General features: G+C 43.2%; 1 protein-coding gene across 1 annotated transcript in view; it reads right to left on the bottom strand.

Annotated features, from left to right (window-relative positions):
* The window catches only part of LOC147185845 (NBAS subunit of NRZ tethering complex-like), an 86,298-nt gene that overhangs the window by 27,057 nt on the left and 46,920 nt on the right, over positions 1-12,321 (bottom strand). Inside the window, exons 39-44 of the mRNA XM_086104472.1 lie at positions 12,128-12,251; positions 9,749-9,825; positions 8,276-8,413; positions 3,685-3,908; positions 3,114-3,224; positions 778-1,031 (exon numbers count right to left, since the gene is read on the bottom strand). Of these exons, the coding sequence (XP_085960598.1) occupies positions 778-1,031; positions 3,114-3,224; positions 3,685-3,908; positions 8,276-8,413; positions 9,749-9,825; positions 12,128-12,251 (928 nt within the window). The remainder of the gene's footprint in view (positions 1-777; positions 1,032-3,113; positions 3,225-3,684; positions 3,909-8,275; positions 8,414-9,748; positions 9,826-12,127; positions 12,252-12,321) is intronic.

Below are 12,321 nucleotides of genomic sequence, written 5' to 3'. Positions count from 1 at the left end.
AACCTTTGCAATTAGAAAAGGAAGATAAGGAAAAAATATCATTAACAAAATTGATATCTGACAATTGAAAAAAATATTGATCTAAACTGCTTAAGCCTCACGAGCGTCGTGTTAAAATTTAAACAAAAATGCAAAAGTGGAAACAAATGAGCAGTTAACGTGTAAACAAACAAGAATTAGAAAATGAAAAAAAATGAGTTTTTAAAAAAATAATTTGAGAACTAAAACATTCACACAAACACATTTAAAACTAACAACTAAATAAAAGCACAAGTGCCTCATGGAAAGTAACAACCGAGACAAGCCGAGCTTCTCTGTGACAATTTATGAGGCAAAAAAACAACAACAACCTGGCAATGGCGTTGCGCGTGAGCCGGCAGCATGTGTGGAAAGCTGCAGCGTCATCACACAGCAGACGGCGCAAGTGAGGCGTGAAAAACCCCGCTGACCTTTCCGCAAAGTCCTCAGAGACCGGTCGCCGCATCACCAGCCGTTCAATTGTAAACTTTGCGCACTCAAGCGGTGACAAAGTGAAACTTGCTCACAAACCACCTTGGAGAGGACACTGACCAGTGGTGAGTGGTCAGGGCAAGCGAAGTACTACAGAGCACCAGAAGCATTGACCAACATAAGCAACCTAAATTTGAATATTTGCTCCATGAAATTGTATTTATCCACTTCCAAGAGGCTTTTCTAGTCATTTGGTCGTGTTTCTCTTGGCTGTACTATTTCTGTACATGTGTGATGATAACTTCTCAAATTGAATTGGCAACTCACCGCTGGCCACAGCACGGAGCTTCTTGAGCAACTTGATGTGGCTGTCAGGCGTGATGGCGACGGCGGCCATGTACGGTCGGCAGCCGGCGGCGTCCAGCAGTGTGTAGTAGTAGAGCAGCCGGCTCAGGTCGCTGCCCTCCACGCTGGGCAGCACGTACTTGCTCATGTGGCCGTAAAAGCTCTGCGGGTCGCTCTTCAGCGTGGCCAACAGGCCCAGTGACTCGCTGCGGGATTCGATGTCCTTGGTGGACAGACTGCGAAAAAATGAGGGACATCACATATGTAGAATAACGTCACAACATCAGCCTAACTGATCATTTCGCATTTTTGATAAGGAATAGGAATGGAAGACTTCCTTTGCCTTTTCCAAGCATGGCTTCTTGTGAATTTTTTGTGGGTCCTACCCATGAAAGTCATGCCTACCAAATTTCTGACTGCCAAGTGAAACTAACTTTGGGGGCAGAATTTTCTCTCTGAATGTCCCATGAAAAACACCAAGATGATCCACTATTGTCCTACTTCAAACAAAAATGACAGCCTTCCTGTGTCTTTTTAGCATGGCTTCTTATCTAGAGACATTTTTGTGGAACTACTCATGATATACATGTCTACCAAATGCCATACTGCCAAGTGAAACTGACTTTGGGGGTGGATTTTTTTTTCTCTGAATGCCCGTTAAAAAACACCAAGATTATCTTACTATTGTCCTACTTCAAACCAAAAGGGCAGACTTCATGTATCATTTAAGCACAGCCCCTCGAGACTTTTTTGTGGAACTCTTCATGATATACATGTGTCCCAAATTTGATGTCGTTGGGTGAAACTGGCTTCGGGGGCAGAATATTCTTTGAATGAACCCCGGGGAAGGCCCAAAATGACTTTAAAATGGCTGCTGCGAACGGAAATGGCGGACTTCCTGTGTCTTTTCAGGGATGTGTTCTTGAGACTTTTTGGTGGGCCTGTCTAGTAATGATAGACATGTCGACCAATTTTCATGACACTCACTGAAACAAACTTTGGGAGCTGAATATTCTTTAAAGCAGGCCCTTGAGGACCGAATCTGGACACCCCTGCTTTAAAAGACACCTGGTTGCTCTAAAAACTAGAAAGACAAGATATATATTTTTTTTTGTCTGGCTATGTATGTAGCCCGCGACCAAATGTCGCGGTCGGGGTCCGCTAGTGTAATCTATCTTGGCCACACTTTCTATTCGGTGAAATAAAGCAAAAGTCTCTTCTGCAATGAACCAGTGGCCTCCACCAGCTCCATTTACAATATTAACAGCAGTCACGCATGCAGTCAATCAATAACATGCCCAAAGACACAAATACACAGACGGCTTTACAAATAATTGTCCAAAACACACACACATGGCCCACTCTTGGTTATAATTTATCATGAAACACAATCCATGAGGCATTTTCTTATATCCTGTCATGACAGGGCGAATATTTCTCACTGATTTACATGCACGTGCTCAAACACATACACGCAAGCATACAAATGCATATGCAGACCCGGCACACAGTTTTTAAAACACAATGGGCTGTAAGTATAAATAAGGTAAATATACAAAAGGTTGCAGTGACTTGCCCTTATTTAAGAAATGATGTCAATTGAAACAAATGAGTCCCAGTGTGTGCATATATGCTCACCAGATGACACTATAAACTGAGCATAAGTACCTCCACCAAGGCACTTCAATGTATTTCCTGAATGCCAATTAGCAGTATTAAGAAAAAAAAACCTGCACGTTGAGCTCACAATGAAGGCGAAGGTGCCATGTAACTTACACAACGGTGTCCAACTTGGTTGGTGTACCTAATGATGTGGCCGCCATGGGTGCACGTGTATGTGTGAGAGGGTGACACGGAAGTGGATTTTCAGTCCCGTTGCATCTCACCCCCAGAGGAAAAAAACCCCTTTACAGACCATTGAAATAAAAATTAAATAAAAAACCCTGTCTCATCCGGTCCCGGTGAAAACGACTGTCATCCCATCCTGCTCCCATTCAGAATAATTCCCACTGCCATTTTGGAGGTCAGCTACATAAAATAAGTTCGTCACCCCCACCCATCTTCCGCATGGACTCTAAGGTTTCTTTTCCCTTTAGTGTTGGATATTCCTGTCCCAATCCCGTGATTAAAGCTAAAGTTGACTCCCATCCCGCGTAAGAGTGCGTACAGTCCATTAGAGGCAAGTTGGGTAAAGTTGTCTGAATGAGGCAAAATTGAGCAATTTGCACAAGATGAAAAGAAAAATGCACTGCATCACTGTATGTCTGTGAGAGAGTGTGCGTATGTGTGAGCGCGTGCGTGCGCGTGCATGTGCATACCCGCTGTCTGTAAAAAGGAACTCCAGATGAGTCATGTGGACCTCCCACAGAGGAACACGGTAGCGCTTAGCCAGTGACAACGAGATGCCATACACGCCGTCATCCAGGGTCCTAAGAACACGCAAACACAGAGGACGGCAAAATAATGACCAATCATTCGTGCTACACACAAACACATACATCTCAAAGCAAATATTGACATAATACATGAGGACTTCTGAAGGCTGAAATTTTGAAAGGATGTTTTCGACAATGTTGCCCCAATTTGTGGGCATGTCAGTGTTGCCAAGCAGACCGGTAAACTTGCTATTGCCTTGAGTTGTTAATAAAAGCTTGCTTGGACTGTGAGATAGGTCTTGAAACTTCTTTTACACAATTGGGCAAAAAGTTTACTCATTATTTTCCTATCTATAAAAATCTATTTTTTTTTTTAATACTTCTGTAACAGATTAACCAGATTTACATGATTTCCATATGGGAAATACCGCTTTGGATGTCATTCTGTTAGTTTTAGGTCAGACTTTCGAAAACGGAAAAATAAATACATATATATTTTTTGCGTAGGACTCACTCAGCCAAGCCGAGGATGGTCTCCTTCTTGTAATCAGGGTCGGAGCTGAAGCGCTGCACGTCAACGCCACGGCCCAGACCCTGCAGCACTTGCGCCTGCGTGTAGTCGCTCAATCGCTCATTGTACGTCTGCAGCTGCACGATCAATTTTTGCAGATCCTCGGGCCAGCCCGAGTAGGCCGACACGTGCCGGGTGACCAGTCGGATAACCTCCTTCGGGTCGGCCTGCCGACAAGAGGAAGATGAGGGAGTCATGCGAACATGTTGGCACAGGCTGCTAATTATTTTATTCTCAAGCTAATCTTCTGGTGTGAATCACGATGAGTAAAAATGAACAAAAGTGAGGCTAAAAATTGCACTTTTGTGTGTAAGGTACTGCTGTAGGATGGCGGTTTGAAGTCAAATTTGCAATCTTCCAAGGAAATGTAAAATCAAAACAATACCAAACAGGTTGTCCCGGTAAATTTGACAATCACATTGAGCGGACCTAATATTGAGACCTGTGGAACACCACAATTATTATTTTTTGTAATAACAGGCAATTTTGACCATAAAGATTTATAGACTGAGTAATGAACCTAGTGGAACATCACCAGTTTTCTGCAGTAATGATGAGTCATACTGGCGTGAATTTGTGCTCAAATCGGAAAGCACCATAGTCCATCACTAACCAACCCGAACGCAGTATAGCACATATTTTTATAATACATGTGAAATATTATATGGAAATTCCCTACATTACAGCAGAAAACTTGTAGCGTTCCACAAGTCTCGATACTAGGTCCATTCTCGAACGGTGTCAAACTTGCTTTGTGCGCCAGTAAAAGAGCTAGATATAACAAATACAGGAAGTACTTAGTTTGGTCATGCAGCACAACAAGGCAAGCTCAGTTGGCATCATAACTTACCATTTTTCATATAACTGTTAAATAGTTATGTCCGAGAAGTGTTTTAATTCAACTGTTTACTATAATTATGACTTCAGTACTACTTGAAATTAGGTTAGTCCTGGTTATGCTGCTTCCATAGGAATGTATTTCCTTTGTAAAGTGAAGAGACTATTTTCTTTATTTTCTTAACACAGCATTTAGTGCTATTTGAGTTTCTTCTTTTTTTTTTTGTGGCCACAGAGCATAAAAGAATACTTTTGTCACGCTGTCATTTAAAGACAAAAGAAAATTAGGTGCATAGTGGCAGTGGGGAATGTGTGCGTAACCGATTTGTGGACCAAGTGCCCCTTTGGCTTATCGTTACGGTGCAGGCATTGCACCCGACAAGTTGCCCGTTTTTCCGCTGCCTTTCACTGAAAAACTAATGAGGCTATTTTCATTCTTCTTTTGCCTCCAAAATGGCCTCCGGGAAAGCCGGGACAGCGGCCGTACGAATGCATGTAAGCCTTGCTTCTTTAATTTCACTGCCAGGAACACAAAGTGTGGCAGCTGAAGGCAATTCAATAGGGGCGCCTTGCTCTCCTGCGCGCTTGGAAAAATACAGCCCAGATGTAGCAAGCCGCCTTAACGGCCGATGTGATTCAGGCCTGCGGCGGGAAATTGGACTGCGGGAACATCATGTCAGCTCCTCAGTTCTAATTCACACTAGTCAATGTTGAGATGGAAGCTCATGGGCCGGTTGGATGAGATGGGCCACTGCTTCATGGTATTTGCAAAAGATAATTATACTGTGTGTGTGTGTGTGCGTGTGTGTGTGTGTGTCTCGTGACCTTAAGTCCTTAGCTGCTTTGCTCCCAGGCAGATTTGCCAATCAAAAGTTAGGACAGGACTGGTAGGCCATGTTTCAGCGCAACATGTTTTTTACTTTGTGGATTAATTCTCTATCCAGATACAATTCTGGCCATGGCACCAGGTGCGCAGAGCCCCTTGGCTTTTCCGGCTAACCCAACAGCTGCCGTCCCATTAAAGCAAAGAGTGAGTCGCCTGGCAAACACAAACATACGACTGCCGACTAGTATTCCAACATACGATATCCTCCGGCGTCCAACGAGTTTAAATCCAGTGGCAAGCACATGCGCGTCTCTTTTGTAAAAGAAGGACGGCACGGTTGCACTCTCCGGGGAACAAGTGAGCGAGTAATGACTTTAATGAGTTGTAGTTATGTCATAGATAGCAGTCAGTGCACTCATTAGCGCTAATAGTGTAAACAGTGGCTAAGCATAAATAGGGAGCAAGCGGCGACTTTTGAGAATCCCTTCACCCCGACCCCCAAACCAAAGAAATAAATGTAAAAAAATACTGTAACCGCCAAGTGATCAAATGAATTGAACAGGGAGACAGATTGAAATTGCACCACAGTGTAAAACTGGCCCACTTGAAATCCTCGTTCAGGGAGACGCAATTTTGTAAAACCTTGGCAGTTGTCGGGCTTGTAGTGAGTTTCCATAATGGCGACTTAACAAGGCAGCAGCTCCAACAATGGAGATTCAGCCCAGTGGTGCAGCAGTCGCCAGTCAACGCCAAATGTAAACAAAGGGCTCGTCTCAATCGATCCGCTAGCTTTTGGGCTAATGTGTTCATCTTTACCCAGGATGGAATCTTGAACGACTGCGGTAAACTTTCTACTCAATAGAGAAAATTGGTTTTATATCTAATAGCATGAGGGTTAGCACAGTGGATAGCGGTTCACAAATCTGCTTCACACAAGGTTCTGGGTTTGAGTCTCGGTTGAATCGGGTGAGAGGTCATGATAATGGTGGAAACCTTTGTGAAACAATTTATCTTGATCACAGCCTGGCCTTTGAACAGGGGTGTGCAGACTTTTTATATCCACTATACACACACATATACACACACATATACATATATATATGAGCTAAAGTTAGAAAACAAGGAATCGGCCATTAATCCTCACCTTTGAGAAGTTTGGTGAGATTTATATTTACATTTAACACTGCTAAATGAATAGAAGGTGAAGTGAGGCGGACATAAACAACCTCAAGGGTTCAAGTCAGCCGATCCAGGTGATTTATTTGCGTGTCGCCATTCCCGCAGACGCATTCCATTAGTCCTCCTGATCAATAGTCAGCAGGCAGAAAGATAAAATGCCCAGGTGGGGAAAGTTCTCTTTTTGCGGCGCAATTGATCAGGTCAGGTTAGGCGTCGCGAAAGCCACGTCACGTTGTGCCACAGGTGGTAGAATCGTCACATCAGTGGCCATTTTGAAAAGTGAGAGATCAAGACACGTGGGCTTATTCTGCTTTAGGGCTGCCATTGGAAAGGCAGCCGCTCTTGTGTGTGTGCGCGACGATCGGATGTTAAGGGAGCGCTAGAAGGCTTTGCAAGTCAAAAGCACGTGACAAAATCTTGGTGTAAGTGACAGAAAACGAATAAATTGATTAATTAATAAATAAGTCGGCGGGCGGAACAAGATGAAAATTGACGGGTGACAAGAAAATGAAGGCGGGATGATGCGGTAACTTTCAAATGCCGGTGGACGTTTTCTACAGTGGAACTACTGGACACTTCATTAGGTACACCGACTCAATCTACTGAGAACCAACACAAGTGAAAAGTTGGTCCTTGACAAAGCTAATTAGGCTCACTTGTTAGGTGAAATTCATTTTGAAAGCATGACTGTCATATTTTATTCACATTTATATCAATGTTTTATATACTGTATGTTTTGCATAATAGTGGATTATTTCAGATGCATCACACAGAACGGTTTCTAATTTTTTAGTTGTCTTAAATGTGAGGGGGAAATTTCTAAATATTCTGAACAGCTCTCAACACAATGAAGTGCAACAATACAATTTGAAGGAATTCTACAAAATGTATTGATTAGAAAAATAAGTGAATAATACACCTATTTTATATTTCATGTAGCAATAACAACATTAACAATGTTAGAAATAATAAGAAAAGAAAAATACGGATTGTTACATCAATGTGATGTTTTTCAACATTTTGCATGAATATTATTTTCTTTTCAATTAATTTTCATTTCATTTAAATGTACTTTCATTTTTAACTTATAAACCAAATGATTTCACATACTTTTTTATTTTGCTAATTTGGATCATTTAAATGGCGTGATTGTGTAGCGGCGTTCTCAAGGGAGCAACATTCCGCACTGAGAAGTGGTCCAAATATTTTGTCACCAGCTTGCATCAACTTATAAAATCAGCTCGGCTGAATTCTGCTCACTCTTTCTCTCTCTCTCTGCCTCAGGTTCAATATCTCCCCATGTCTAGTGTAGCGTGAAAACATGCTGTTGATTTTTAAAGGCTGAAAAACCAAAAAAAACAAATCAAACACCTTGAGTCGGCCCCTCGGAGAATTCCGCCACTATTTGCAACTAAATGACTTCTGCGCCTCGAGTGTTGCGGGTCTGATTGGGGCGGCTATGAAATTATGCGATAGAGACGAAACAATTCAACGAGAGAGTTAACGTGCACTTATTGCAGATTGGGACACACACAAACACAAACAGAAATAGAAAAATGGATATCGTACATACTATCTAGCTACCTAGCGAAATAGCTACATTAGTTCCCCCTTTTCTTTCCTTCTGCTGTTATTTCCTTCACTCGTTGAAATACGTGGTGACATCATCAAGCCTACGACGAGTTACCAGACCTGGTAGAGCGTGTGCTTCTTGTCCTTGAAGCAAGGTTGCAGGCGGCTGTAGATGTGTAGCGAATAATAGTAAGCGGCCAGCTGGAGGGACAAGGCCGAGTGGCACTGCTGCTCAAAGCACCGGTTGGCATCCAGGACCTGCAGAGAAAACAGCAGATGACAAGTTAGATATTTGAAAGATGTTTTTACAGGTTACAAAAAACCCCCCTGAAATTTACAGTTGCATGTTAAGTGCAGTACCACGTTTGGCCACAACATACGTCACAGAGAGAATTAAAAATGCCTGTGAGTATTGTCGGCTGTTGTGTTTGTATGTGTTGCTGCCCCATGTGTGTTACGTAGCAGTTGTTTTGACTTTCCTTTGAGGAAGGGGCTCGGGTGAAAAGCTTGGAATTTTAAGAATAATAAGAATAAGAAAACCTTTATTTGTCTCACAATGGAGAAATTCCCAATTTACAGCATCAAAGTTATGAAAGGAAGAAAGTAGAAGAACAAAACGTGGAAGAGCTGCTGTAAAGGCAGCCGCTCTCGCGGCGCCATCTTGAAGTCGTAATAACATAACAAAATAATACAACACGACACATAAGACACAGAGAGTCATTCAATCCTTGACAGTCTTTAATTGTTTCTTGTGAGACAAAAAAGCAACTTGACGCACGCATACTGTGCCGCTTTTTGGATAACTGTAGAAACCAGACGCCTGTCTTGTTTTTGTTTCCTTGGTGTGATATGATTGTCTCCCAGTTGTTGACAGCAAAAGAATGAGAATAGTCGCTAAGGATTACTTTAAAATGTGTTGGGGGGGGGGGGGGGTTTGTAAGTTGGAATGCGTCGAAACTATGAAGAAACAAACTATATCGCCTCTCTGCATTGCAGATTTTCACCTAGTGGGGATGGATCTGGAACATAGCCCCCTCAAAATTATTCTTTTTGGCATCAGAAGGCCTTTCTCAGACTTGTTTTTGTTGTTTTGTCGTTTGGGGTGTCAGAAACGCAAAATATATCTTGGGTCAAAGCCAACGTTGTGCTTGGCATTCACACACAAAAAATGTTTTCCCTGCTTTTTGGTCAGACATTTTTGGTAAACACAACCAATGTGTTACTGCTGATTACTAAATAACGGAAAAAGCTAGAAACTCATTTTGTGATTTTTTTCCCCGTCTCGCCTTACGCGGGTTTAAGATTGAACACAACTCTATTGATCTTTCAAGCGAAATCCACGATCAGTGGCGAAAGACGCTCGGTCCATCATGTCATGATGCTATCAAGGGTCTCACGACAAGCGGCGGCTGACAGATGACCAATGTGAGGGAATTTCTCATAGCTGTGCTTTTTTTTCCCCACCACCAGAGAGCTTACAAAAAAGGAAAAAAATGAATAGGGTTTCATCAATCCGGACAGAAGCTGTAAGAAATTGCGCCCGGCGCTTCTACTGGAATTGAGCTGTCGGTGCCGCACTTGGCGTCCACCTACCTGGGGCAGCGCCAGCAAGTAGGACAGCGCCAGCGTGGTGTCCCTGGGAAAAGCGTCGTTGGCCAGCTGCAGCAACACTGCGGACAAGGATGAAGAGTTGGATTAACAACCAACGGGAGTCTTTTGCTGTGTTGTCTGAATACAAATGACAGTGAGTGAGTAAGGGAAACAAGTTGGGCAGCATCATTAAAAATCTCCCCCTTGACTTTGGCTACTCTTCGTCTATCTTTTTCATGCTTTTGTATGCTTCTGGCATGGAAGAGGACTCACTTATTCAAAGATTAAAAAGGACACGGCCATTCCTAGTAAGAGCACTCCACCTAACTTTCATCTAAAGTGCACTTTTAAAGTTTCGCCCGAATGCCAAATTAGCCAATGCCCATCTGTGGAAAGCGAATGATTAAAACGTTGTGAATCCACTGCAGCGGTTCTGTGGCATGTTGCAGAAGAGGGCGTAAGTCATATTGGTGTGTGATTATACCAGCTCACTCTGTCAATGTGCATTATGAGGTCACTATTAAAGCAAAACGACAGCAACAAAATTTCATTAAGAGTGATCATGCAAATTTTTGGGGGGGAGGTGAGCATACAATGGAAATTCACGTAGTCATCATGTGCTATCATGAATGAATGAATGCACAAGAATGCAGTTCCACTTTGGAATGACACAATGAAAAAAAAAAAAAAAAAGAGCGTGAGAAGTGTCCTTAAGCAATTCCATCACGGTGTGGAATTAGTTTGAAACGCCTTTGTGCATTGCATTGGGGGGGGGCAAAAAAAAAAAAAAGTCATTTGCAGCATATGCAAAATGATTGGGCCACTCTTGATGAATTTCAGAATGCGCATACCGTTTGGATGTATAATTGCAATGACTGTCGATAGTTGTGTGGGCGGCAAGTGAAATGAATCATTAACCTAAGCGGCGTTGTTCGTCAGACGGGAGGTGACAAAATAAAATAAAGTGACGGGGGAATAAAATGTGGAAAACTATTCGTTTTAATTAGGAAGAGAGGTTGAATTCCCTGTTCAAGGCGGAGGAGGCAGAAGGCGGGACTTTTATAGAGAATTGTTATTTCCAACACTGTTGTTTAATATTCATGTAAAAACAGATGACGTGGGAACAGATCAATAATATCAATCTGTGGAGAAAAAAAAAATTGGACATACGAGGTTTCGGTCTGACAGCAACAAAACGGGTCAATGGAACAGAAGCCAGAAGAGAATAAAAGGGATTTGGGGGGTTGGGGGGCGGGGGGGGGAGCACAGAGGTTAGCATCCAGCCAACGGGCGGAGCGATATGCCACTGTGACAAAACGACGAGTCTTCTTTTCTCCTTCCTCCTCCTCGTCGTCATCTGCTTCGGTGCGCCGAGCCCGCGGCTTCCAATGAGCTACACCTCCCAATGAGCTGATTACACGCCTCTCTCAAGCGAGCGATACCATCGGGACAGGAATTACCAGAGGGATCAACACACACCCAATGCGATAGATAACCCTGACTTGAAAGACTACGCTATTTCAGCTTAGGAAGAAAAAAAAAAAAAACTCAACACAGGCGGACCGTGTTCAAAAGTCACCGAGGTACACGTACCTTTGCAGTTACATCAAGCAAATTGGTGAGCGAATCAAAGGTGATCTTAATTTCACACGTACAGGACAAAAACATGCAATCATGCAGTCAACAAACGACTGCACAAAGGCATGGTTGACAGTGACATATTTTCTCTGCCCGATTAATTTGACGAGTACGAAAGTAGTGTCAAGTGTAATATTTGATTAACCCGCCCAAAATTGCCGCTCACGTGTCAAATTGAAATGAGCAGTCGCATTTTGATCGAAGGACAGGCCTTGCCACATTTCCACGGTGGGGAAAAAAAAATGAACGGATGAAATGCAACATTGCGAAATGTGAATGTTAAAGGCAGCACGGCGGACGCACAGTCAGATCACACACAGGCGCGCACACTTTTTCACTCGCACAACAAGGTCAGAGCCAAATTGTACACATGGTGAGCGAACGGCTGATGTATTAAGATTTCATCAGCGCAGGCGGCTGTGAAAAAGCCTCGTCAACACACATGCACTGTGTGTGCAAATGTGGTCACGAGTGTGTGTGTGTGTGGGGGGGGGGGGGGGCGGAGGGGGGTCACTCTCCAAATATGGCACCTCCATCTTATCATCTGTTGGAGAATATGGATGAGTGTGTTTATTGTCTTGAAGGCCATCTCTTCGACTGTGTTTTGGACGAAAGCCATTCGTGCAGCCAACCGGGACTACTTTGATGGCGCGTCACCATTCCGCCGTGAATTCAAGCAGACAGTTGATGCAAAATCGACTTTTGCATTGTTTTGGGATCGTGGGGGAATTTGTTAATATTTACCTTCTGTTGCAGGAAACAAAGTGGTCCCTTCTGTTTTGGCCTCGGCCAGTTTGCCGGTCCTGAGCAACACCTCGGCAAAGTTCTCGGGGGGTACATCCTTGTAGGACGAATACACGTCTTGACTCTAAGAAAAACACCCAAGATGAAAGACTGGTCAACAACAGCAAGAGTATTCCTACAAAAAATAATCTTCT

This window comes from Hippocampus guttulatus, chromosome 23, assembly GCF_054856545.1.
Source record: "Hippocampus guttulatus isolate MCC_2025c chromosome 23, RoL_Hgut_1.0, whole genome shotgun sequence".
NCBI classification, from domain to species: Eukaryota; Metazoa; Chordata; class Actinopteri; order Syngnathiformes; family Syngnathidae; genus Hippocampus; species Hippocampus guttulatus.
The sequence above is the reverse complement of the archived record's forward strand: the minus strand, read 5'-3'. Positions and strand labels throughout refer to the sequence as shown.